Source organism: Bombina bombina, chromosome 1, assembly GCF_027579735.1.
Source record: "Bombina bombina isolate aBomBom1 chromosome 1, aBomBom1.pri, whole genome shotgun sequence".
NCBI classification, from domain to species: Eukaryota; Metazoa; Chordata; class Amphibia; order Anura; family Bombinatoridae; genus Bombina; species Bombina bombina.
The window spans coordinates 1057748353-1057775555 of NC_069499.1; the positions used below are offsets into that span (position 1 = coordinate 1057748353).

Genomic DNA, 27203 nt, shown 5'->3' on the forward strand with positions numbered 1-27203 from the left:
ATCATTCACAAACTTATACGACATTCTTCACCAATTCTCTACCATATTGGGCTACAAGATAAATTTAGATAAAAGCGAGGCTATGGCAATAGCGCTGTCAGATCACACAAAAAAGTTAATAGAAATAAATTTTGCCTTTTCTTGTGTTAAGTCCCATATCAAATACTTGGGAATTAACTTAACAAGCCAATACACAGATTTATACAGTAGGAATTATCTCCCCTTGTATAAAGACTAACGCAGAGACATTAATAGATGGAAACATTTCCACTTCTCTTGGTATGAAAGAATGTCCAGTATAAAGATGAATATACTCCCAAGACTTCTTTATTTGTTCCGAACCCTACCCATACCGATCCCACAAAACAATAGAACATCTTTACAATCTGAAATGATCTGCTTTATAAACGGTAAAAAACAAACGAGAATCGCCTACCGCATACTTACCAGGCATAGACAATTGGGGGGGGGGTTGGGGTTCCTAGCATTTTAGATTATTACGATGCTGCCAGGCTAGCCCAGACTATGTTGTTGGGATCCATCTGAAAGGGGGTAATTTGGACCAAACTGGAATCAGACCTTGGGGATCTTGCCTCACCAGAGGATCTCATTTGGGATAAATCCCTAGATCGACTTGACAGTCAAAATTATCCGCAGACCACTAGTTTTTCAGTCAATCACTGGAGAACCTTAACCAAAAACAAAAATATGTTTCCGGAATTTTCCGCTAAGATGCCGATTAAATACCTTATCCCAGCAGATTACCGAAGCAAATTGGATAAATGGGAAAATAAGGGCCTCTACCAGGTAGGGGACCTTCTGGTTCATAATGAATGAATACCAAAGCGCCAATAAAGGCTGGGTCTGAAAAAATGTGGAACTCCCAATATGTATAAAATACAATTATAATTTATTATTACAAATAGACAAACATGAATTCATCTGATATACAAACACAAACCATAAAATGGGTAAAACACAGTGCAATGTATTACTAGTTTACATACAGTTTAAAAAAAACTGTTTAAAAAATTGTTTAAAAAACAATGGATGTCCTTTGGCAGATGACCGGTAAAGTGGGCGTATGAGAAACTCTGATTGTGTCGTAACTTCAACTGGATGTAGTAGTGCAATTATGTGTTTAATAACAAAAGTTTCCAATAAGGTATCGTGGGAGTTTGAGATACTTCAATTGTGTAGTGACTGTGTCTAGATGTAGTATTGCAACTATGAGTTTAACAAATATTAGATAATAACTAATAAATAAATAAGTGGTTAACTAACAATTCATAAAGATGATTCCCTTGTGTGACGGTGTATAAAGTGAAAAATACAAGTTAGAGATCAGTAACAATTCATTCCAAATAAAAACTCAGGTAAGTGGTGATGGTGTAAAAAACAATTGATAATTACAAATCTAAACTCAATAGTAGTGATCCAAATAAACCAATGGGGAGTTTTACAATAAAAAAACAAAAATGACTTCCGGTGGGCGGCTCTAGAAGATGGCAGCAAACTTCTGTTGCTCCAAAGAAACTCTCTTTTAATTTCTACTAAATGGCCATTATTCTATGCCATCTGCATCTCCCTTGACAGATAATCTGTCCGGGAAATTTCATGGAGATAGAAGTAATTAAATCTCTTCTTCCCCGGAAGACATCTTACTAGATTAGAGCCCACGAGGGACTTTGTATATATTGTTTTCTTGTCTACTATGCTTAAAGCAATGGAATCTGAATACAACGCTGCTGCGCAGATTCTTACTACTTTTCTGCCTGCATTTGATCATCTATTCTCAAGCTATGAAAAACTGTATGAGGGGATCAAAACTACTGGGAGACCCTGCCCAACGAACACTGATCCAGCAAGCATTCAAACCTGCTCCTCGGTGCGGGACCCGCAGGACTTGTTCTCCACACATCTGCAAAGGTCCACCGCAACTGACTAATTAACCATTCTCCATCCCGGCCCGGCTGAAAGATATCCAGCTTATCTCATGTTGGAGGGATTGCTCCCTTTGCAGTTGTCCACAGCGATGACTGGTTTGCCAGTTAGGTGTGTCGGGGGAGATCTTGGCTTGCACCCCGTGTATGGGGGAACAACGTGTCAAGATGCCACTTGTACTGGAATTGCTACAGGATCCCCCTTCTATACTTGATGTGAAGCCGGCCTCAGTGATTAGCCACTATCCCGCGGAGCTCCCGCTACACTCACCTTATACTTTGAGACAAATCCCTGCCGACATATCATTTGGGATGGCTGATTATACAAACACGATGTCTCTACATACACTCTGCTTTGAGGGGTGCGATTAGCGGCTGCGTCACAGCTTTACATACCTGAAGCACTGGATTCTTTCTATTATCATGCATACCTGATGGACTGCTGGAGGGGACATTCAGGGGATCGTTCGCTCTCTGCAACTAACACCTTGCTATGCCCCAACCTTACAACCGGACAGCACTCCAGACACGATGTCCACCATGGACTGATAAACAGGCTGGTTCCACCAAGGGCTGGAGTGGGATGATAATATACGGCAAAAGGGGAAACTAATTCAGATTAGTATAGCCCTACTTGTATGATGTTTCGTTCTCAGTACAAATACACATGTATATAAACTGGCTGGTCGGTATTGTTATTCTTGCCTGTTTTTTTTTTCATATTTACGTTTTAGCCTCATAGTTATTTAACTGGCTGCGTATCTGCTATGGACTTCCTGAATGGGGTTGCTGTTACGCCGCCCATGTGTGGAGAACATCAATGTAAATCTTTGCTAAATACTGTAAAAGCGATTTGTTAGCCACACATTTAGATAAGAAGTTTATGTTAAAATATCTTGACACATATTGCTTTGAAAAAGTGTTGGGTTTTGTGCTGTCATATTGTCTGCAACTCAGTTGAACAGTTTCTGGCAAATGAAACCCTTTTTAGTACTTCACTAATATTCTGAACCCACACTAACATCGTAAATATGCAAATACATAGACCTTTTCGGTTAGCCCTGCTGTATGAATGAACTTGCTTACTTATAAACAGGAATGTGTACATGTTTTCTTGGTTCTATACAAAATGAAGCACCACATAATTTAGTATTAGTCCCACTTAACCACTGTATAGGTGTTTAATTACAACTCAATCCTCAGCTCCCTACATTAGGGCTAATAGGGGGTGAAGAAAATAGTGAGAATCTTATTAACTTGATAAGTCTCTTGTTTTTCATTATAACTTGTTTATCTTATTACTTAGGCTTTAAATCTTCTCCACCATGCATCCATAAGGAATGGAATTGCACACACGAGTGGGATATATTTACTTATTTATCGTTATTTTTTTTTTTTGGCAATACATGTAGCGAGCATTCTACTCTCTGTCTAACTAAGCTTTACCCTTATGGGAAGCGGTTCCTATATCAAATGAGGAAAACGTGACAGCTGTAATGCCCCCATCCTTTTCTGTACGTAATGCTGTTTTAGGGATTAACTCAGTGTCACTGTTTGTCTTGGGTGGTTTGTTATAGTCTTCTTATTTTATTTTTGTTCCCTAATTGACAAGATATGAAACACTACTCATTATAGACAGAATTAGCCAATCCAAATGTATCCCCGCAGATTAGAGATTCAATATCTGTATGACATTCAATAGAAAACAGTTACTTATTATTGAAGCTGTAGTTCCATTTATAGCCCTCAGCCTATCTGCCCACTGTTAGTATTTCTGAGCATCTCATACAGACAGCATTTTGACATATCACACTCTATGACACCTTTTGCAATAGAAACTGCTAATCTGTTCAGTATGCCTTTAAACCTTCCATAGGCGCGATGATCTCTGTAACACCAGAGTGATAATACATGGGCATATAGTTAAAATGAAGGACGAGCTATTTAGTCTGCCCATACTTAACTAGTTTGTATGTTTCTAATATAATTCAACTCATGATTAGACATATGAGAGAGTTAATTCTATTTGAAAATTGCTGAGGAATATGATCCTCTTTATAATCATCTTTATATAGGATCCTTAGTAACTATCCCGCAAGTGAATCATTTTGAGTTTATCCCAGAGCTTCACCATATATTAATATGTAGTTTTTGTCCCATAATTGAAGTACCAGCAAGTCATCTCCTACGTAAGTTATTGACAATATGACTGATAATATACCTGCATAGCTGCCTCATCTGTGTTGTTCGGTTTAGATAACATGTTTTGTTTAGTTTAAGGAGTTTTATGTTATTTTATTGTTTTACTATGTGTTGTGTGGTATGTTGTGATGTGGGTTATTGAATTAATATTAAAAAATTAGGAAACGCAGGTACAGCATGAGATAATAATCAATCAATTCTGATATAATCCTCATTGCATGGATAAGTCCATGCTATAATAATGTTCTGATCTCAGGCGTGTAGATTACATGTGTGCTGTACTGTATGGAAAAAGTTGCTGTTCCTCTTGTACTTTCTGATAACAATTGTATCACCACGGATATTGTCAATCCATAATATAAATTGCAATGTCGCTGTAACTTGATGTGTCAGTATATACACTTGACTAATTGTACCTGTGTTTTCTTCAATAAAAATAATTTTAAAAAATTAAAAAATATACTGAATCTGTGAACACTGTGTTAAAAAATGGCAAAAGGTGGGATCAAAATTGCAGAAAGTCAAGATCACAGCACACAATGATTCCTAAGGTGTGAAAGTCTCTTAGCTGAAGATAAAAGGTGTCTGCATCCAAAACAAGGGCGTGGCATGCTCTTCTTAAACACCAGACAATCCCAGGTTATTCCTATCGTAATACAGAAACATACTATAGTGCAGAGGGTTTTAAAAAATGGACAATAATAGGAATTAGGCTTACCAGTCGACGCGTTTCGTTCTATTCTAGACCTTTATCAAGACTCACTTGAGTCTTGATAAAGGTCTAGAATAGACCGAAACGCATCGACTGGTAAGCCTAATTCCTATTATTGTCCATTTTTTAAAACCCTCTGCACTATAGTATGTTTCTGTATTACGATAGGAATAACCTGGGATTGTCTGGTGTTTAAGAAGAGCAAGCCCCCCCCCTTGTTTTGGATGCAGACACCTTTTATCTTCAGCTAAGAGACTTTCACACCTTAGGAATCATTGTGTGCTGTGATCTTGTCTTTCTGCAATTTTGATCCCACCTTTTGCCATTTTTTAACACAGTGTTCACAGATTCAGTATTTTTGTTTGTTTTTTATTGTAAAACTCCCCATTGGTTTATTTGGATCACTACTATTGAGTTTGGATTTGTAATTATCAGTTGGTTTTTACACCATCACCACTTACCTGAGTTTTTATTTGGAATGAATTGTTACTGATTTCACACTTACCGGAGTTTTCATTTGGAATGAATTGTTACTGATCTCTAACTTGTATTTTTCACTTTATACACCGTCACGCAAGGGAATCATCTTTATGAATTGTTAGTTAACCACTTATTTATTTATTAGTTATTATCTAATATTTGTTAAACACATAGTTGCAATACTACATCTAGACACAGTCACTACACAATTGAAGTATCTCAAACGCCCACGATACCTTATTGGAAACATTTGTTATTAAACACATAATTGCACTACTACATCCAGTTGAAGTTACGACACAATCAGAGTTTCTCATACGCCCACTTTACCGGTCATCTGCCAAAGGACATCCATTGTTTTTTAAACTGTTTTTTAAACTGTATTTAAACTTGTAATACATTGCACTGTTTTTTTACCCATTTTATGGTTTGTGATTGTATATCACATGGATCCATGTTTGTCTATTTGTAATAATAAATTATAATTGTATTTTATACATATTGGGAGTTCCAAATTTATTCAGACCCAGCCTTTATTGGTGCTTTGGTATTAATTCATTATATTCATATTTTCATATTTTGACTACTAGGAGTCAATTTCTAGAGCTAAAGGTCCCTTCTTAGGCAGGCGCTCAGTGTACTCTCCTCCTTATATATAGTTTGGACCTTCTGGTTCATGGCAGTCCCATGTCTTTCACCCAACTAAAAACAACTCTGTCCCCGATCCCATTAAGATGGTACCTCTATCTTCAACTTCAATCTGCCCTAGGAAAATTTACATCTAATATACTGTACCTAAGCAACTTAGTACACCTTTAGAAAAATTTTGTAGCATTAACACTAGACCGAAAAAGACAATATCACAAATATACATAGCACTACAAACTGCGACCAAGGACATCAAATCCTCTGTTATGCTTAAGTGGGAGATAGATATCAATAAGGTACTGGACATTCAAGAATGGTGTGATTTATTGCACTCAGTGTATAGAGGGATTATTAATGCTGACCTTAGGGAAAATAGCATTAAAACTATCTTCAGATGGTACTTAACTCCAACAAAAACTTGCCACTTTGGGGAGGGAGTAAAAATTGTTATAGAGGGTGTGATACAGAGGGTACCTAGGTGCACATGTGGTGGGAGTGCCCTGGGGCCGCTCAAATATGGGCTAACTTATCAATGTGTCTTAGCATACTGCTAGAAGAGCAAATACCATTAACCATGGCACAGGGGCTCCTGAACGCTCCATTACCGAACTTTCACAAACACATTAACACCTTTGTAAAAATACTATGTACGGTCACAAGAACAAACATTGCCAAATACTGGAAAGAAAACTCCCCAACATGGCGGGGAATTACAGATAAATTTAGAATGACGTACTCCTTGCATGAAACAGCGGAGATCACACTAGGGACGACAGACTCGTTTCAGAAAGTATGGTTTTATTGGATGATGCATCCAACTAAGGTCAATTCTCCTTCCTTAAACATAGGAGGAGTTCGGGGCGACCTATTCCCAATACAAAGTGAATAGAATATCACACCATGAAGGGATAGTTAGCGCTCTCAAATGGTAATAGCTTCAAGCACTGGCATCCTATAGGTGTCTCTTCTTCCTCACAGGTGACATAAGACCCAATTTGATAGCCGTTGGTGTCTCGCTTATACACCGTTTGTTTTTTGTCCTGTGCACTGTCTCAAGCCTTTATTTTGGCCTTTTAAATTTTGCCAATAAACTACAGTTTTATATATTTTTTCTATCCTGGATCCTATCTTTGTCGTTTTTCTACTGAATATCACCAGCCGTGGATCCGGCTGTCCCTATCGAGGTGTTGTAACCTCGAGTGAAGATAACCCCGCCCCCCTCTACGGAGGTCCGCGACACGTCACTGCTGACGTCAATGCCCACATACCAAGCAGAGCGAAGTTTGGAGCTGGGGCCCGCGCCACCGCATCTGGTATACAGCCACTCCGGAAGATAGGAGCGATACGCTCACTGAGTAAGTCCTCGGTCTGTCTTGTCACAGGAACCCGGAAGCTGAGAGGATTTCCCCAGACGGCGTGTAAGCAAGCCGAGTCAGCCATAAGTGGTATCTACAACGGGGTGAGTGTGGGTTACTTATGTAAGTCCCGGGAACAACTGTCTGGTAGCAGTTACGCTATATATGTTTATCTGCAAGAACACAGGAGTTTCAACTAACCTTCTCTCTTTTTGCTTGTATAAATATAAATCCTTGAAATACCCTCTTATGATTTCCCCACCACTGATAATATACAATTATCTTTCAAATGGAGGTGTGAAGCTGCTAAGGGAACTGCAATAAAGGGGTTGACAATCCTTCCCCATCTAGTTCTCTTGCAGTTACTGGTGCACCCTGGTTCAGCCCCGTTGTGACGTCTGGTGATGTCACCGGAACTCCATAAAGCCTGGGAGTGCCACTCACTAGGCCACCAACGATCCCGGCCTGTAGTGAGGGGGATCAAAAACAGTGTTTGATCGGTGATTCCCCTGCATGACTAGAAGGGCTCATCATACACCTACAGATAGTGATGCGCATGACGAGAAAACCATCGAATGGGTTAAATGGACAGTAACGTCAAAATTAAACATTCATTATTCAGATAAATCTTGTCATTGTAAACAAATTTCCAATTTGCTTTTATTATCTAATGTACTTTGTACTCTTGGTATCCTTTAGTGAAGAGCTAACCTAGGTAGGCAAATATGAATTTATGAGGCTTCCAATGTCTATAGCAGTTTATGGTAGCAGTGTTTGTAACTATGTATAACACTGCTATAAACAATGTTATAAACAATATTGCAAACTTTGCTTTTAGATGGATAAAGACCCAACGCGCTCAAAAAGCCAAAGTTGGAATATCGCAACTGTGTTAACGTATTCCCCCGTAGTCTTCAACGAGTGGCGCAAACACAATTGCGTTTTCTCAGGTGTGCTAACTCAACATGAAATATTAATATTGGACATTCCAATATTCTTAACATAGAAAGATATGTTCTATTTATTTATAAATAGTTCTCAGTAGTGCATTGCTGCACCTCCAATAAAGGATGCAGACTGCAGAGGCCAGTCCTTTAAAGGGACATATTCCTCAAAACTTTTCTGTTATACATATGAAAGAGCTTGTGTGTGTGTAAATGGTTAAGTAAAAACTGTTTAAATGTATGTTAAAACAAACAGGAAGTGCCTGATTGTGTACAACTGGGTTTCAATACTTTAATGCACATGAACCTCAATTTGTTTAAAAAAATATATATATATTTGCATTGCAACGCTGTTTAAAGGGACACTTCACTGTTTCCACTTAATTTGTTTACAAAATTAAGCTGCAGAGTTTAAAATGTATGGGAAAATTGCTCCATTAGGTATATTTTTGTATATGAAATAGTATTGCAATTTTCAATAGAGGTAAGGATACAACAGACAAAAACAGATATTTCAAATCCCAAAATAAACGTAAAGTATATTTATAAACAATTTATTTCACTGTCTGTTTAATATTGTTTTACATCCCAATAAGGATTTTTTTATCCAGTGGCAGGACTGAAACGGTTCATTGGCATGTCTTTTTTTTATTGAGGGATTCCACAAGTAAATTGATTCACAATGCATCATCAAAAAGTTTACATACTGTTAATTAATATACAAAGGTGTGATTCGCAGATCACAGATTCATTCCACAGAAAATAAGTACATATACTGTATATATATATACTTGCTAAATTACATAACTTTGCAATATTTTTAAGTTTACAGTTTGAGCATACATCTATTTTCCTTTTTCCTTCTCTTTCTGTCCCTCCTTCCTTTTCCGTACCTTTTCTTATCTGTATTCCATCACATCCAAACAATATGGATTCAGTATTCTCCATTTGTAATAAAATAAAAAAGGAGAGAGGGGGAGAGAAACAAACAAGCAACTCCCTTCTCTTTTAATACACTCCCCTTTTATAACTAGACATGTGCAACGCTAAAAATATTGTTTTTAGTTTTCATTAGTTACATAAATAATTTCGTTTCTGCAAATAAGTTTAGTTAAGTTTTTAAAAAAAAAAGTTAAATAGTTTTTTTGGACCCGTTTATTTTTTCGGATCCATTCTTTATTCATATGCATTATTCTATTCTGAAGTTTAGAATAATGCAGAGTTTTTCAACCAGTGTGCCGTGGCACACTAGTGTGCCATGAGAGATCCTCAGGTGTGCCACGGCAGACTGACAACAGTGTGACATATTTTTTAAACTTTGCTTGTTTTTTACTCCCAGTGCAGGGGTAGCTTGTAGGAGGCATGGCATAACAGCACAATACATACAGTATGTGTGTGTTTGTGTGTATGTGTATATATATATATATATATGCTGTATTAGGCTACAATGTGTGATTTTATTTAAATTTTGGGATGGTGGTGTGTCACAGGATTTTTTAATGTAAAAAAGTGTGCCACAGCAAAAAAAAAAAGGTTAAAAATCACTGGAATAATGCATATGAATAAAGAATGGATCCAAAAAAATGATTTAACTAAACATAACTAATATGCCGGTGATTGCTGGTACAAAATTATCTAAAACCGCCGACACCACCCACATCACCAACACTAAATAAAGCTATTAACCTCTAAACCGCCACCCCCACATTGCCAACACTAACTAAACCTATTAACCCCTAAACCGCCGTTGCCAAACATTGCCAACACTAACATCGCCGATACTAACTAAATCACTAAATAAAGCTATTAACCCCTAAACCGCAGTTCCCTGACATCGCCAACACTAAACCTATTAACCCCTAAACCGCCATTTCCCGACATCGCCGACACTAACTAAACCTATTAACCTCTAAACTGCAGTTCCCCGACATCGCCGACACTAACTAAAACATTAACTAAACCTATTAACCCCTAAACCGCCGTTCCCAAACGTCGGCAACACTAAACCGCCGTACACCCCCATCACCACCCAACACTAACTAAAACACTAACTAAACCTATTAACCCCTAACACTCTGTTCACCCACAAGGCCAACATTAACTAAACCTATTAACCCCTAAACCGCCGGGCCCCACATCGCAACAACCTAAATTAAACTATTTTAATCCCTAAACCTAACACCCCCTAACTTTAACATAATTAAAATAGACCTAAATTAAAGTTACAATTATTAACTAACTACCAATTTAAAAAGAAATACAAACTTACCTGTGAAATAAAAATAAAAAACCTAGCATTACTAAAAATAAAAAAACCTAAGATTACTAAAAAAAATTCCATCTACAATTACAAAAAATAATAAACATTAAAATTACAAAAAATAAAAAAAACTACCATTAGAAAAAAAATAACAAAATTATTCCTATTCTAATATCCCGGTTTTTAAAAAAAAAAAAACACCACAAAATAAAAAACCCCTAATCAATAATAAACTACCAATGGCCTTTAAAAGGGCCTTTAGTAGGGCGTTGCCCTAAAGTTAACAGCTCTTTTGCAAAAAAATAAAAACAAACACCCCGTAACATTACAAACCTCCACCCCCCAAACCCCCAAAATAAAAATAAACCTAATCTACCTAATGAAAGAATAAGGAAAATAACAGCTGCACAACAAGAGGAATCAGAGGGCTGGTTTTAAAAAATACATTCTTTAATGAGATTCCATAAAAAACGGTACAAGGCAGCAAACGCCCTGACTAGTTTTGTGCTCCGTTGAGCACTTAATCATAGGGTCCTAATCTACCTATTGCCCTTAAAAGGGTATTCAGCTCTTTTTCGGCCCATTAAAAATAAAAAATGCCTAATCTAAAAAAAACAAAACAACATAATAAAAAAAAACCTAATCTATAATAAACTACCAATGACCCTTATAAGGGCCTTTTGTAGGGCATTGCCCTAAAGTTAAAAGCTCTTTTGCTGGGGGGCGGAGCCAGCTGCCTAAGAGAAAAGACGCACACTAATGGAGCTCCTGAAGACAGATTACTAAAACCCTGTTTCAAACAACCTTCTGCACCTACATTTGTCCCTTAACCTATTCTTGGAATGGCATTCTGTTCCCTGCACCTTGCTTCCTTGCTCGTAGAACTATGCGAGCAGGCTGACAGGCAATTCTATAGTTTGAAAGCTGTTTTTGCAGAGCTGCGCAGTCAAGATGGCGTCTCATCCTCTCCCAGCTCAGAAGCTAACAAGGGGGATTTTTCTGAGACTACACTATCCACACAACTCCTGCCAGATCGACTGAGAGAGGGGAAGCCCAGCTGGGGACTAGTTGACAACCTGCCTAGTCTATCTGGAAAAAACCCGGCACCACTACTTGCAGTAGATCTACACCACATGGCTGGTGGTCACCTACAACAAGGGGAAACCCCACAGATCACTGCTGAGCGGCGCGTGCAGTCCTCCGCTGCTATAACAAAATTGGAGCCGCATCGCTTAGTCCAACAGGAGATACCCCCGATACAGAGGAAGGAGTTGATCCAAGAAAGCAGCCTAAACACCTCATCACTCATTCTCAATGGCAAAGTGAATCACGCTATTATCAGGTGCCTTCCCTCGGGAGCCGTGCTACAATGCATCAGACCGGGTAAGACTGTCAGCGCTACAGACTGTGCAATATATATCCTTAGTGAGCTGAGTAAGCTCTTGGTTCCGATATCCCATGGAGGGCTGACACCGCTCAACATTCCTCACACATCGGTCACATGGAAACTGAGGACAGGCATCGGCTAAGTTATTTTTTTGCTGCTCCCAAGCTACTTACTAACTTTTAGCAGCTACTGCAGGGACCTGCCGCTTATTATTCTAGAGACTTGGTTGTAGATGAAAACCTCACAGTTTGATACCACTAACTGAGTCTGACCTTCTGGGGAAAAAATTATTGTGAGACACGGTTCTTAATTACTATTTTAACACTTGCCTGTTCCTCTTTATTCTCATGCTAAATGTTTCACTTTATAGATCTGTTTGGAGGGCTGTATATTGCTGCACAAACTGTCTGTTCTCTATGCTGCCCCACAAATGTTTTCTCTCTTATCCATTACATTTGTTCTCTACAGACGGTCTACCACTGCATTACTTTAGTTGTAGGTTTGTATATATATATTAATGTTGCTGATTTTTACTCCTGAAGTTATTATTACTATCCCCCATGTACTTTATTACCCTCAATGTTCTGCATTTTCAGTGTAAAGGTAACCCTTGGAGATGTTTACCATAATGTTCCCTTAATGTTTAGCAAACTGTACTTTGGAGAATAGCAAATCTATTTTTTTTTTTATTTTTTTTTATCCTTTTCCCCTCCACTTGCTCCTCTTTTCTGATACCCTCCATTTAAGAGGACATTTTTGTGACAACACTAAGCCACTGGGAAAGCGCCAAAAGGGTATAGGATAACTCTCTCTTTATTTGTAGCAGAACTTAACAAAACTGGCACTGAAATCCTTTGCAGAGTTCCTTCTTATCGCATTTACTCCCCACAGTTTGGCTTCCATTGGCTTACAAGCCTTATATTTCATTAGCTGTTAATTTGCATTGGTTTTATCATTAATGGGTTCTATCTTTAGATTTGTGGTTACTGCCCCTCATGTACTTTGTTGCCCTCAATGTTTTACAGCCTTATTCCTAAATTAGTCTGACATTGACTTATATGTGCTCTCCACTATCTACATAGGCAGCGTTATATGTATTGATACTGTTTAATCACAGAGAGGCTCCTAATAAGGGTTAAATACCCATCCCACACTGCAAAGCAGGTATCCTACCTATATGTAACTAGGCTGAGCTTTAAGAGATATATGCATAGATTGTAACCCTATTTTCCTAAATCAAGGTCAATTTATTATATTACTATTTCAACCAGGCTATTTGATTTTCTCATGCTGTAGGTTGTTACATAAATATTTCTGAATAGAGTTCAGTGTTTAGGTCCTATCCCCATAATACTTAGTCACTGATATGGAGTTGACCCACCTTATTATTAAGCACTGCACAACATAGCTACTCCAAGACAGCATCCTCATAACGTTACCCAGTATATACAAGCTAGCAGCTTTAGTAGCTCATTTTAAGCTCTACAGTAACAAAGTCTGTATGGTTATGTTCAGCTTATACAAAACCTGCTAAATGTTTTATGATGGTTTTGCTATCTACTGACATGTATTTGGCGTATACTTGTTGAATTTTAACTGCTTCTGTGCTGTCTCACAAAACCTATCATTTTTGCAGTTAGCATATAGACTTGCATACCACATACCGCCTGGTACTATTGGGGTTAAACTAGGTTTAAACCTCCATACAATAGCAGTTCAGCTCCTAATACAGCTCTACAGGTTCTTGCAGCCAGGGCGGTCTCACTTCAGCACTTAGATTCCTTGTCCAAAATACTGTTGCTTCGTAGAGGGGGCCTCACTTTTAAAGCCTCACTATCAGCTTACATTTAATATGTTTCCATACCACTATATACGCTATTATAATAGTAAACTCTGATGCATAATTTGATCTTGATAGGACATAGTTGCCTGTAGCCCCACAACTTGCCAATATTTCTGCAATACGCTGATATTACATATGCTAACTATCTCTATCCCTAGCTGTAACAATATGGAGGGTTACTGGATGTGAGACTATGAATGTTTCTTTTCTATACATCTTAGGTACTGCTTACAATGCCCACACCCTATTTCTGTCGAGCCCTCTCCTTCCTTTCCCGCCGGTACTGGTTGTCTGCGGGTCATACCCCTTCTCCTTTTTCCTGCATCGTCTATAGCTGACATTTCCCCAGGAGAGGAGCTCACCCAGAAACCCCTTATATCCCATACATACTAATACACCTCCCCTCCCACATAACCCTCTTGAGACCTACCCTTATCTATCTTATTGATAGCCCCCCAACTATGCATATAAATTACTATACCCTGAACAACTTTTGTTTACAACCCCGACATACTAACTGGCTCCGCCCTCCCCCCCATCCCCCCCCCTACTCTATTTTGAGCGGCTCTTGCCCGCTGCTTCCCCCCTGCCCCATAAAAATATAGAGCTATCTCCTCCCTAACCCTAACCTGAGTTGATTAGATACCTTAATCTTTTTCTTACATAGCTGGGAGGGGACCATTACTGTTCATTTTACACTTCTCTTACTCTATAATAAAACTGAAGTCTTATTGCGAATTAGCCCACGTTGTGTAGTAACGATTGAGATATGTGAATGTGTTATGTCGCTTACTATACTGCGCATATATTGATGTATAAATGTTTTGGGGCTTACCCCATATTCTGTATCTTTTTATGACTTCAATAAAAATTATTTGAAAAAAAAAAAAAAAAAAAAAAAAAGCTCTTTTGCTAAAAAAAAAAAAAATACAAGCACCCCCTAACATTACAAACCCCCACCCCCCAAACCCACAAAATAAAAAAAAAACCTAACAAAAAAAAAAAACCTAATCTACCCATTGCCCGAAATCGGTACTCACAGTTGCTGAAGTCCTGCGAACAAGTTTCATCCCAGCGGTGAAGCATCTTCATCCAGACGGCTCCATCTGTATCCATCGCGGGACCAGCATCTTCTATCTTCATCCCAGCGGAGGTGTAGTGGTCGGTGGATGCGCAGAGGCGGAGGTCCAGGCGGAGGTCCAGGCGGAGGTCCATCGGTCCGACGTGGCGGTCCTCTTCATGCAATCGTCCACAGCAGACTGAGGATTCAATGCAAGGTACCCCTTTTATATTGGGGTACCCTTGCATTCCTATTGGCTGAACAATTAAAATCAGCCAATAGAAATGAGAGCTGCTTAAATCCTATTGGCTGTTTAAATCAGCGAATAGGATTTAAGCAGCTCTCATTCCTATTGGCTGATTTTAATTTTTCAGCCAATAGTAATGCAACGGTACCCCAATATAAAAGGGGTACCTTGCATTGATTCCTCAGTATGCAGCGGACGATCGCATGAAGAGGACCTCCACGTCGGACCTCCGCCTCTGCGCATCCACCGACTGCTACACCTCCGCTTTTTTTTTTTTTTTTTTTTAAACGTGGTATAAGGATAGGAATAATTTTTATTATTTTGGATAATTTTGTTTGTTATTTTTTGTAATGCTAATTTTTTTATTTTTTGTAATTTTAGTGTTTATTACTTTTTTGTAACTGTAGTTTTAATTTTTTAGTAATCTTAGGTTTTTTATTTTTAATAATGTTAGGTTTTTTATTTTTAGTAATGTTAGGTTTTTATTAGTGTAGGCTTAGGTTTTATTTTTATTTCACAGGTAAGTTTGTATTTATTTTTAAATAGGTAGTTAATAATTGTAACTATAATTTAGGTCTATTTTAATTATGTTAAAGTTAGGGGTGTTTAGAGGTTAATAGTTTAATTTAGGTTGTTGTGGTGTGGGGGTCGGCGGTTTAGGGGTTAATAGGTCTAGTTAGTGTCGGCAATTTTGGGGAAAGGCGGTTTAGGGGTTAATAGGTTTAGTTAGTGTTGGCGATGTTTGGGAACGGCGGTTTAGGGGTTAATAGGTTTAGTTAGTGCTGGCAATGTCAGGGAATGGCGGTTTAGGGGTTATTAGCTTTATTTAGTGGTTTAGTTAGTGTCGGCGATGTCGGGGAACTGCGGTTTAGATTACAACAATGAAAAATTCTGAATATGAATAATGGATCCGAAAATTCAGAAACTGATTTATTAATTTTCGCAATTTTTCAGGATTTTAGTTATCGTGCAAATTCGGAAATTCGGATGCATTAGAATCTCTGAATCACCAAAAATTCAGACGAAAATTAAATTTGGCCTAAACGAAACGCACATGTCTATTTATAACTAGTGATGTTGCAAACCTAAAAATTTCTGTTCGCGAACAGCGGACTCGAACTTCCGCAACTGTTCGCGAACCGGCGAACCGCCATTGACTTCAATAGGCAGGCGAACTTTAAAACCAACAGGGACTCTTTCTGGCCACAATAGTGATGGAAAAGTTGTTTCAAGGGGACTAACACCTGGACTGTGGCATGTCGGAGGGGGATCCATGGCAAAACTCCCATGGAAAATTACATAGTTGATGCAGAGTCTGGTTTTAAGCCATAAAGGGCATAAATCACCTAACATTCCTAAATAGTTTGGAATAACGTGCTTTAAAACATCAGGTATGATGTTGTATCGATCATGTAGTGTAAGGGTTACGCCCGCTTCCCAGTGACAGACCAAACTCCCCGTTTAAAGGTACAGTCTACACCAGAATTTTTATTGTTTAAAAAGATAGATAATCCCTTTATTACCCATTTCCCAGTTTTGCATAATTAACACATTTATAATAATATACTTTTAACCTCTGTGATTATCTTGTATCTAAGCCTCTGCAAACTGCCCCTTTTTTCAGGTCTTTTGACAGACTTGCAGTCTAGCCAATCAGTGCCTGCTCGCAGATAACTTCTCGTGCACGAGCACAGTGTTATCTATATGAAATACGTGAATTAACAACCTCTAGTGGTGAAAAACTGTTAAAATGCAATCTGAAAGAGGTGGGCTTCAAGGTCTAAGAAATTAGCATATGAACCTCCTAGGTTAAGCTTTCAACTAAGAATACCAAGAGAACAAAGCAAAATTGGTGATAAAAGTAATTTGGAAAATTGTTTAAAATTACATGCTCTATCTGAATCATGAAAGTTTATTTTGGCCTAGACTGTCCCTTTAACGCACCGCAAACAACCGCAAACAGTCCATTTGCACAACTGCAAACTCCCCATTTGCACAAGGTTGGATACCAAGCTAGCCAAGTCCCGTTCCTTGTCCTCACTGATGTCATTGAAGGTCTCTTCCTCCACCCAGCCACGTACAACACCAAGGGTCCCCGAAAGGTGACAACAAGCCCCCTGGGATGCCTGTTGTGTTTGGTCTTCCACCTCCTCAAAGCCACCATCCTCCTCTGATTGGTGGTACTAGTTGGCAAGTGGGCCTGGCACACACGCTGGCAGGCAGGCAACTGCAATTAGATTACACTAGCAGACTGATGTTTCACAGTCAAAAAAGTTTTTTAAAAAAAATATTTACACTACTGTTACAACAAATATGAGTGGTGGCACTAACTTGGCAAGTGGGCCTGGCACACACGCTGTCAGGCAGGCAGGCAACTGCAATTAGATTACACTAGCAGACTGATGTTTCACAGTCAAAAACGTTTTTTTTTTTTAAATATTTACACTACTGTTACAACAAATATGAGTGGTGGCACTAACTTGGCAAGTGGGCCTGGCACACACGCTGGCAGGCAGGCAGGCAACTGCAATTAGATTACACTAGCAGACTGATATTTCACAGTCAAAAAAGTTTTTTTTTAAAATATTTACACTACTGTTACAACAAATATGAGTGGTGGCACTAACTTGGCAAGTGGGCCTGGCACACACGCTGGCAGGCAGGCAACTGCAATTAGATTACACTAGCAGACTGATGTTTCACAGTCAAAAAAGTTTTTTTTAAAAATATTTACACTACTGTTACAACAAATATGAGTGGTGGCACTAACTTGGCAAGTGGGCCTGGCACACATTCTGGCAGGCAGGAAACTGCAATTAGATTACACTAGCAGACTGATGTTTCACAGTCAAAAAAGTTTTTTTCAAAAATATTTACACTACTGTTACAACAAATATGAGTGGTGGCACTAACTTGGCAAGTGGGCCTGGCACACACGCTGGCAGGCAGGCAGGCAACTGCAATTAGATTACACTAGCAAACTGATGTTTCACAGTCAAAAAAGTTTTTTTTTAAATATTTACACTACTGTTACAACAAATATGAGTGGTGGCACTAACTTGGCAAGTGGGCCTGGCACACATTCTGGCAGGCAGGAAACTGCAATTAGATTACACTAGCAGACTGATGTTTCACAGTCAAAAAAGTTTTTTTCAAAAATATTTACACTACTGTTACAACAAATATGAGTGGTGGCACTAACTTGGCAAGTGGGCCTGGCACACACGCTGGCAGGCAGGCAGGCAACTGCAATTAGATTACACTAGCAAACTGATGTTTCACAGTCAAAAAAGTTTTTTTTAAAATATTTACACTACTGTTACAACAAATATGAGTGGTGGCACTAACTTGGCAAGTGGGCCTGGCACACACGCTGGCAGGCAACTGCAATTAGATTATACTAGCAGACTGATGTTTCACAGTCAAAAAAGTTTTTTTTTTTAAATATTTACACTACTGTTACAACAAATATGAGTGGTGGCACTAACTTGGCAAGTGGGCCTGGCACACACGCTGGCAGGCAGGCAGGCAACTGCAATTAGATTACACTAGCAGACTGATGTTTCACAGTCAAAAAAGTTTTTTTTTAAAATATTTACACTACTGTTACAACAAATATGAGTGGTGGCACTAACTTGGCAAGTGGGCCTGGCACACACGCTGGCAGGCAACTGCAATTAGATTACACTAGCAGACTGATGTTTCACAGTCAAAAAAGTTTTTTTTTTACAAAATTTACACTACTGTTACAACAGATATGAGTGGTGGGCCTGGCACACATGCTGGCAGGCAGGCAACTGCAATTAGATTACACTAGCAGACTGATGTTTCACAGTCAAAATTACACAGGCAAAAAAAAAAAAAAAAAGATGTTCTAGCCCTAAAAAGGGCCTTTTGGGGTGCTGTCCTTACAGCAGAGATCAGATGAGTCATTCAGGACTGTAGTGGACACTGAATACACTAGCCTAGCTATGAATGTCCCTATAAAATCAGCAGCAGCTACACTATCCCTCCTCTCACTAAGAATGCAGGGTCAGAATGAATCTAAAATGGCTGCTGCCCAGGAGCTGGGAGGGTCTGGGAGGGAGTGTCTGCTGCTGATTGGCTGAAATGTGTCTGCAGACTGTGAGATACAGGGTCAAAGTTTACTCAATGATGACGAATAGGAGGCGGATCGAACATTGCATATGTTCGCCCGCCGCGGCGAATGCGAACAAGCTATGTTTGCCGCGATCTATTCGCGACATCACTATTTATAACATATTCGCCTGGTTCTACTAGCCAATTCCCTCTAAGCTGTTCTTCTTGTATAAACACTGAGTTCTCAAAGATTTTTACTATAATTTCTTGTACTGATATGGTCTTTTTTTTATCCACCTCATCAGTAGCTCAACATTTAAAAATATACAGCTAGTTGTAGTTCATTCAATTCACTGCAAAAAATAAAAAATACATCAGAGAGCTATATGTCCCTTTAAATGACATTTTTTTACTTGTTTTGCATAACTACAATTCGTAAATAAGCATTAAAAATGATGATAATTCCCAGATCTGTTAGACAAATGTGCCCATTGTAAAATTAATTCTTCTTGAAAGCTGTTTTCAATGTATAATCTCTTAATCCAACAATCCTGTTTATATGCTGCCTTGTTTAATACAGTCAGACTTTTCTACTCAAAGTATTTTTTAAAACAGATGCAGCTATGAAAGTGGTGACAGAGATTTTGCACATGTTCTATGAAGTCTTTTGGTTTATAGGACTATCAGCAATACAATGGATTGTGGGGAGAAAAGAAAAATCAGTTACAAGAAATATATGTTTAATAACTGGCTCTGCTGGCGGGACAGGGAGATATTTTGCTTTAGAGTTTGCAAAGAAAGGAGCAATTCTTGTATTATGGGATACCAATGAGAAAGGTAATGAAAGCACAGCTAAAAAAGCGAGAGATCTTGGTGCCAAGGTTTATACATATACCTGTGATGTGAGCCACAAAGAGACGGTCTATGAAACCGCAGAGAGGGTTAAACAAGAGGTTGGAGATGTGACCATCTTAATCAACAACGCTGCTATTAGAACACAAACATCGTTCCTGCAATGTGAAGATGAACTATTGGAGAGAATACTGCAGACAAACAGCCATGCACACTTTTGGGTAAGAATGATGTCACACCCCACGGTAACTGTACTGAAGCATTTTTATTAAACTAAAATCTTCTATTTTATAGTAATATCTGTACATTTTTTCTAATTTTTTTTTTCTGACACTTTTTAAATTCACTTATTTTATCATTTTTACTTTGTTCACTTTGGTATCCTTTGTTGAAAAGCACATGCACATATACTCAGCAGTAGCTGGTGATTGGTGGTTACGCTCGTTTGATAAGACTGGCTCACCAGAAGTGTGCAGATAGCTCCCAGTAGTGCATTGCTCCTCTGGAGCTTACAATAAATATTTATTTAATTTCTTTCCACAGGTTAAAACATAGGGTCTGATTCTCATAAAACGCTCTGGTCTGGAGAGATTATCTAAGAGCTCTTGTCAATACTGCAAGGTCCCTCAATGAATTATGGAAATGCAAATTTTAGCTTGAGAGCTAAATGCACTATGAACTATGCAGAGTTCTGGATGTGAAAGAGGGAAACCTACATTATAATATAAAGTCTAAAAAAACAGAAACAAAGATCATTGGCCCATAGGCAAACAACAATCTAATCATCTAATGTTTTGTGTAGCAGAATCTGCCTTTTTAGAAGCTTCTGTCTTTTCTCAGTTCTGTTCTTCCTTGCAATATTTGTTCCTCAGTCTGTGTCCTAGTAGGGTAGTTTTATGTAATGTCTTCATATGATTTCATTGCAGACTGTAAAAGCATTTCTTCCTAGAATGATGGAAATGAATCATGGACATATTATCACAGTTACAAGTAATTTAGGACTTGTTGCCACAGCTTATATGGAGGTCAGTATTGAATTAGATACTGGGCACTGTTCAGTATACAAAAATATACCTGCACTGTTTATTTATGTTTATTCATTATGCTGTACACTGTACCACAGATTACAAGTAGAGCACTATTAACAGAGCAGGGTGCACTATCAATATAGCGGGCTTGCGCTATGAAAAGTACACAATCTGGTATTAGAAGTATATGGTAGAACAGAATTACTAGAGAATTCTTAGTGCGGCCGACAACTCTTTAGCTCACTTTATACTTTGGGGCCTATTTATGAAATGTCTGTCGGACCTGATCCGACAGTGCGGATCAGGTCCGACAGACATCACTGAATGCGTAGAGCAATACGCTCTCAGTATTCAGCATTGCACCAGCAGCTCACAAGAGCTGCTGGTGCAACGCCGCCCCCTGCAGACTCGTGGCCAATCGGCCGCCAGCAGGGAGGTGTCAATCAACCCGATCGTACTTGATCGGGTTGAATTCCGGCGATTCCTGTCCGCCTCATCAGAGCAGGCGGACAGGGTTATGGAGCAGCTGTTGTTAGACCGCTGCTTCATAACTGGTGTTTCTGCTGAGTCTGCAGGCTCGCCAGAAACACGGGCGCTCAAGCTCCATACGGAGCTTGATAGATAGGCCCCTTTAAGTGGGCAGTGCGGTCACACTAAACATTGCTAATATTACAAATTATGAGTTATATGTTGCACATGAGCGCCACACATAACAGTGCTAGAAAAGTTAGCATGACTGGAGACCTGAAGTGATAGAGCTAAAATAAAACCACATGACAACACATTAAAGTATTAAATGCATACACAAATACATATCAAAAGGAAAATATATGGTTATTATTGAAATAAATGTTTAAAAAGAGTTTTAAACTGATATTGTATATGAGATGGTGTTGGACTGAGAAGGGCTCAAGGTGTATATGTGTGTATTTAAATGTATATATATATATATATATATATATATATATATATATACTATATATACTATATATGCTGTATATATATATATGTAAAGATACAATATATGCTGTATGTATATATATATGTAAAGATACTATATATGCTGTATGTATATATATGTAAAGATACTATATATGCTGTATATATATATATATATGTAAAGATACTATATATGCTGTATGTATATATATGTAAAGATACTATATATGCTGTATATATATATATATGTAAAGATACTATATATGCTGTATGTATATATATATGTAAAGATACTATATATGCTGTATGTATATATATGTAAAGATACTATATATGCTGTATATATATATATATATATATATATGTAAAGATACTATATATGCTGTATGTATATATATATGTAAAGATACTATATATGCTGTATATATATATATATATATATGTAAAGATACTATATATGCTGTATGTATATATATATGTAAAGATACTATATATGCTGTATGTATATATATATGTAAAGATACTATATATGCTGTATATATATATATATATGTAAAGATACTATATATGCTGAATATATATAGATACTATATATGCTATATATATATATATATATATATATATATATATATTTATATATATCATTTTCTACTGAGTGAAGTACAAAACTATTTCAAACTCAGCCCCTTTTGTTACATTACAATAGTGAAACTAGGAGATAAATAATAAACCTATACATTGGAGGATTGTCAAAATATTGTACGCGTGCAATGTATGTGTATTACAGGTAGAAAACCCTAGCTGCTGTGGCTTTTTTATTTTACAAAAGTAATCTTTTTTTAGTTCTCCACCGCACTGTATATTAATAACACATTTGTTTAAAGTGTAGCTGCAACATTAGAAGTAAAACGTACAGTACAGTGTGAAATAATAGTGACTAGAAAATAGAATATTGAAAAAGCTGTCAATTCCAAAAAACATGTTTTACATAGAGCAAAGCTGATAAAACACGCAGGAGCAGGGGAGGCATTGCACAAGAAATGTAGAAAGAATAGGGAGGCGTGGCTATAGGTAATCCACAGAAGATCGCTTCTCAGTCTCCGGTCACAGAGGCAAATAAACTTTAACAAACTTGCTCAATGAGAGCAAATGGTGAACGAAAGGTGCAGGCACATAGGATAGGACGAAGCAATCCCAATCTCTTGCGCAATGTTAAATTTTGCTATGCGATGCAACTTTGCAATTGGTGATTGCAAGCACACAACTTCACTATTTGCAAACCAGAGCACCTGCAGGGATGGTACATTTTTCCATTAATGAAGGCAAATTCTATGTTGTATAAACATGCTTGATTGAATACATGCTCTCTCCCCACTGCAGAGATCCAAGTTCCCTGGCAATGTGGGGGAATGTTTGCTCTGACAGCTATCCCTAATTTTTTCCTTTGTAAGGCATATTGCCATTTGTCAGGATAGAGAAGGTCAGACAATCTTTTTTCACAAAACATTGATGGATGCACTGATTGTGAGGCTGGCAAGACAAAAAAAAGTAATTTCTCTTGGGTCTGATGATCCTTTTATCATTAGGGCCATAGGTTTAACTGACCTTCAAGTTAGTTTGTAGTGTGCCTCATAGAAGTATATGCGGTGAGGGGTTTAGCATGGCTGCACTTTACGACCTCCAGATGTTAGCGCACCTGAGGCTTTCGCTTCTGTGCTACCTTTTTTTGTTCAACTTTTATGAGCGCAAGATAAGATAAGAGCACTAATGATTTAACCTTAGTTTTGTTAGCAGTCAACTGGGTTAATAGTTTTGCGCTCCACTTGTAATCTGGACCTATATAAGAAAAAGAAGTTATTAGAAGTATGTTAAATTGTTGCTAGTAGAACTGGAAACACAACTCCTAATGAAATACTTACAATATCAAAACTGAAATGTAAACGATAGGTAAAGAGGCTTACTTATCAAGCCGTCAACTGTGCTGCATTCGACGGCACCAATACACTCGCCTGACATCGCGGCCGCATACCTGAATACGCTCTCCATATTTATAAAAAAACTGTCAAAAAGCTGCGCACCAAGTACAGGGCGATGAGCTGCGAACTGTTGTTAACTAACAGTCATCGATCTCGCTGCTATTCGGCTTTTTCCAAGCTTTATTTATAGCCTGTCACTAAACACCGCCACCATACTAAAATGTTTAACCCCTATCCCGCCGCAACTAAATAAAGTTATTAACCCCTATCCCGCCGCTCCCGGACCCTGCCGCAACTAAATAAAATTATTAACCCCTATCCCGCCACTCCCGGACCCCGCCGCAATTAACCCCTATCCCACCACTCCCAGACCCCGCCACATCTAAATAAAGTTATTAACCCCTATCCCGCCGCTCCCGGAGCCCACCGCAACTACATAAATATATTAACTCCTAAACCCCTGGCCTCCCACATCACTACCACTTACCAAACCTATTAACCCACATCGCCATAAACTAAATTAACCTATTAACCCCTTAACCTAACAACCCGCTAACTTTACATTAAATATTAACTCATCCCTATCTTATAATAAATTTAAACTTACCTTTAGAATTAAAATAAACTATTTATTAACCTACACTAACTATTATACTAAAATTACATTAAACTATATTTAAATATTAATTAACCTAAAATACTAAAATTACATTAAACTATATTAAACTAATAATTAACATACCCTAACTATTATACTAAAATTACATTAAACTATATACTAATTATTAACCTACCCTAACTGTTATACTAAAATTACATTAAACTTCAAATTAAATTAACTATATTATATATTTAAAAACCTAACCCTATTCAAGTTATTTAAATCTACTATTAAATATTACTAAGTTACAAAAAACTAACAACTAAGTCACACAAAATAAAAAACACTAAGTTACACAAAATAAAAAATAAATGATCAAATATTTAAACTAATTACACCTAATCTAAGAGTATTAGCACAGTTTTTCTATAAGATAGGGGGCGCCCTAGAGAGAATAAATGATATATATAGTAAGGATACAGTGACAAATGTAATCAATCAAATAGCTATGTTATATATATGATGATTGATATAATGTTCAGTCAAAGCTGGCTAATTCAAAAAAGAACAATGTGAATCATAAGAGATATTATCACAATTAGTACACTATTGGTCCAGTAATATAAACATTAGAAACTGTAATGGAAGATGTAAAGAGAGTCTCTGTAAAGTGGAATGGAGATGTTCAAGGCAGCAATCTGTAGAGGACCCGGCCTGGATCCTATGAAGGTAATCTATAAACAAGAAAAAAGACAGATGCGCCACATGGCCCAATATTGTTTGTTCCACACAATATATACAATCTAGTTGTTCCAATTCAAACTCACAATCTTAGAAGCACTCCAATTAGTGCAGTGGAAGCAGTCTGGGATCTATCACAGTCACCCAGCAGACCGACCTCTTGGATTGAGATGGATATTCTGTGATAAAGATACAAGGAGACACAGAGGTGCCTATATGGCCTAGTACAGTTTGGACCCAAAGAGCAGTGGTGTATATAGTAAGAAATATACTCACATTCGGTAGAGCATCTCCAATGATGCTATTCAGGCAGGAAGGGATCAATACAGTCACCCAACAGACTATGACAAGGCTTCCACAGGAGGCAATCAGCAAAAGTCCAATGGACAAGGATAGATCCAAAAAATACACAATAGCAAGTGTTTTTGTATAAAAGTAATAGACTTTACTTAAAAAGATTAAAAACATGCGACGCGTTTCTCAGCAACAAGCTGTTTCATCAGGCTTATAAAATATGACTAAAACACTTGCTATATATAACCCACATTTGTATCAGCTTAATTGGCCACACATGTTAGGGGAGTGGCTGGAGGCAACTCCCTCCTGATGGAACCTATCAGCATTCAATGTGTTAAAATGACAAATACAATTCAAAACAAACTGATATATTAGTACAAACTCACAATAATAATAAATATTTTTCACAATTATTGTCTTATAGATGTTCATTATAAAGAAACAATTAAAACACTATTTGGTATCGCCAAACAGTGTAACAGTTTTATTTTATCGATTGTGCAATGTGCTATATTTTGTTTAAATAAGATCTCCCTATTGATGGTATAAACTGAGACTAAATATGTTCTCAAAACAGTCATGTTCCCTAAACTTACTTGATATTAATCTTTGTATCGAGTAACCAAACAGTCTGATCTGTGGCGTGTTTTCATTCACACTGGCGTTCTCTGGTAGTAATTGCGCATGCGTTTGTCAATCACTGTGCTGCGTAGTGCCCCCAAAGTTATGTCATAAGGTCACACTTCCTATAGTGGAAACATATTTTGATAAACTGAGAACACGGGCCAAATTCTATTTGTTCCATCGTACGGTACTTCACATCAGCACAAAATACTATTTTGCAAAAGACATTATGAGCAAGATCAGGTACATTAGAGAGTCCCCAGTGTAGTTGGGTTTATATTTACATACTTTTTTGGTTTATGATCGCTTCTTAGTATGACAGATTGGATACATAACTTTGGGGGCACTACGCAGCACAGTGATTGACAGATGACATCACACGCATGCGCAATTACTACCAGAGAACGCCAGTGTGAATGAAAACACTATATATAGCAAGTATTTTAGTCATATTTTATAAGCCTGATGAAACAGCTTGTTGCTGAGAAACGTGTCGCATGTTTTTAATCTTTTTAAGTAAAGTCTATTACTTTTTTACAAAAACACTTGCTATTGTGTATTTTTTGGATCTATCCTTGGTCCATTGGACTTTTGCTGATTGCCTCCTGTGGAAGCCTTGTCATAGTCCGTTGGGTGACTGTATTGATCCCTTCCTGCCTGAATAGCATCATTGGAGATGCTCTACCGAATGTGAGTATATTTCTTACTATATACACCACTGCTCTTTGGGTCCAAACTGTACTAGGCCATATAGGCACCTCTGTGTCTCCTTGTATCTTTATCACAGAATATCCATCTCAATCCAAGAGGTCGGTCTGCTGGGTGACTGTGATAGATCCCAGACTGCTTCCACTGCACTAATTGGAGTGCTTCTAAGATTGTGAGTTTGAATTGGCACAACTAGATTGTATATATTGTGTGGAACAAACAATATTGGGCCATGTGGCGCATCTGTCTTTTTTCTTGTTTATAATCTAAGAGCCC

At 37.8% G+C, this 27203-nt stretch overlaps 1 protein-coding gene across 1 annotated transcript in view; it reads left to right on the plus strand.

Moving 5' to 3' along the window:
• Nucleotides 1-19767: 19767 nt before the first annotated feature.
• LOC128641087 (retinol dehydrogenase 10-like) overlaps nucleotides 19768-27203 on the plus strand; it is a 32555-nt gene continuing 25119 nt past the window's right edge. Inside the window, exons 1-2 of the mRNA XM_053693654.1 lie at nucleotides 19768-20234; nucleotides 20940-21038. Of these exons, the coding sequence (XP_053549629.1) occupies nucleotides 19785-20234; nucleotides 20940-21038 (549 nt within the window). The 5' untranslated portion in view covers nucleotides 19768-19784. The remainder of the gene's footprint in view (nucleotides 20235-20939; nucleotides 21039-27203) is intronic.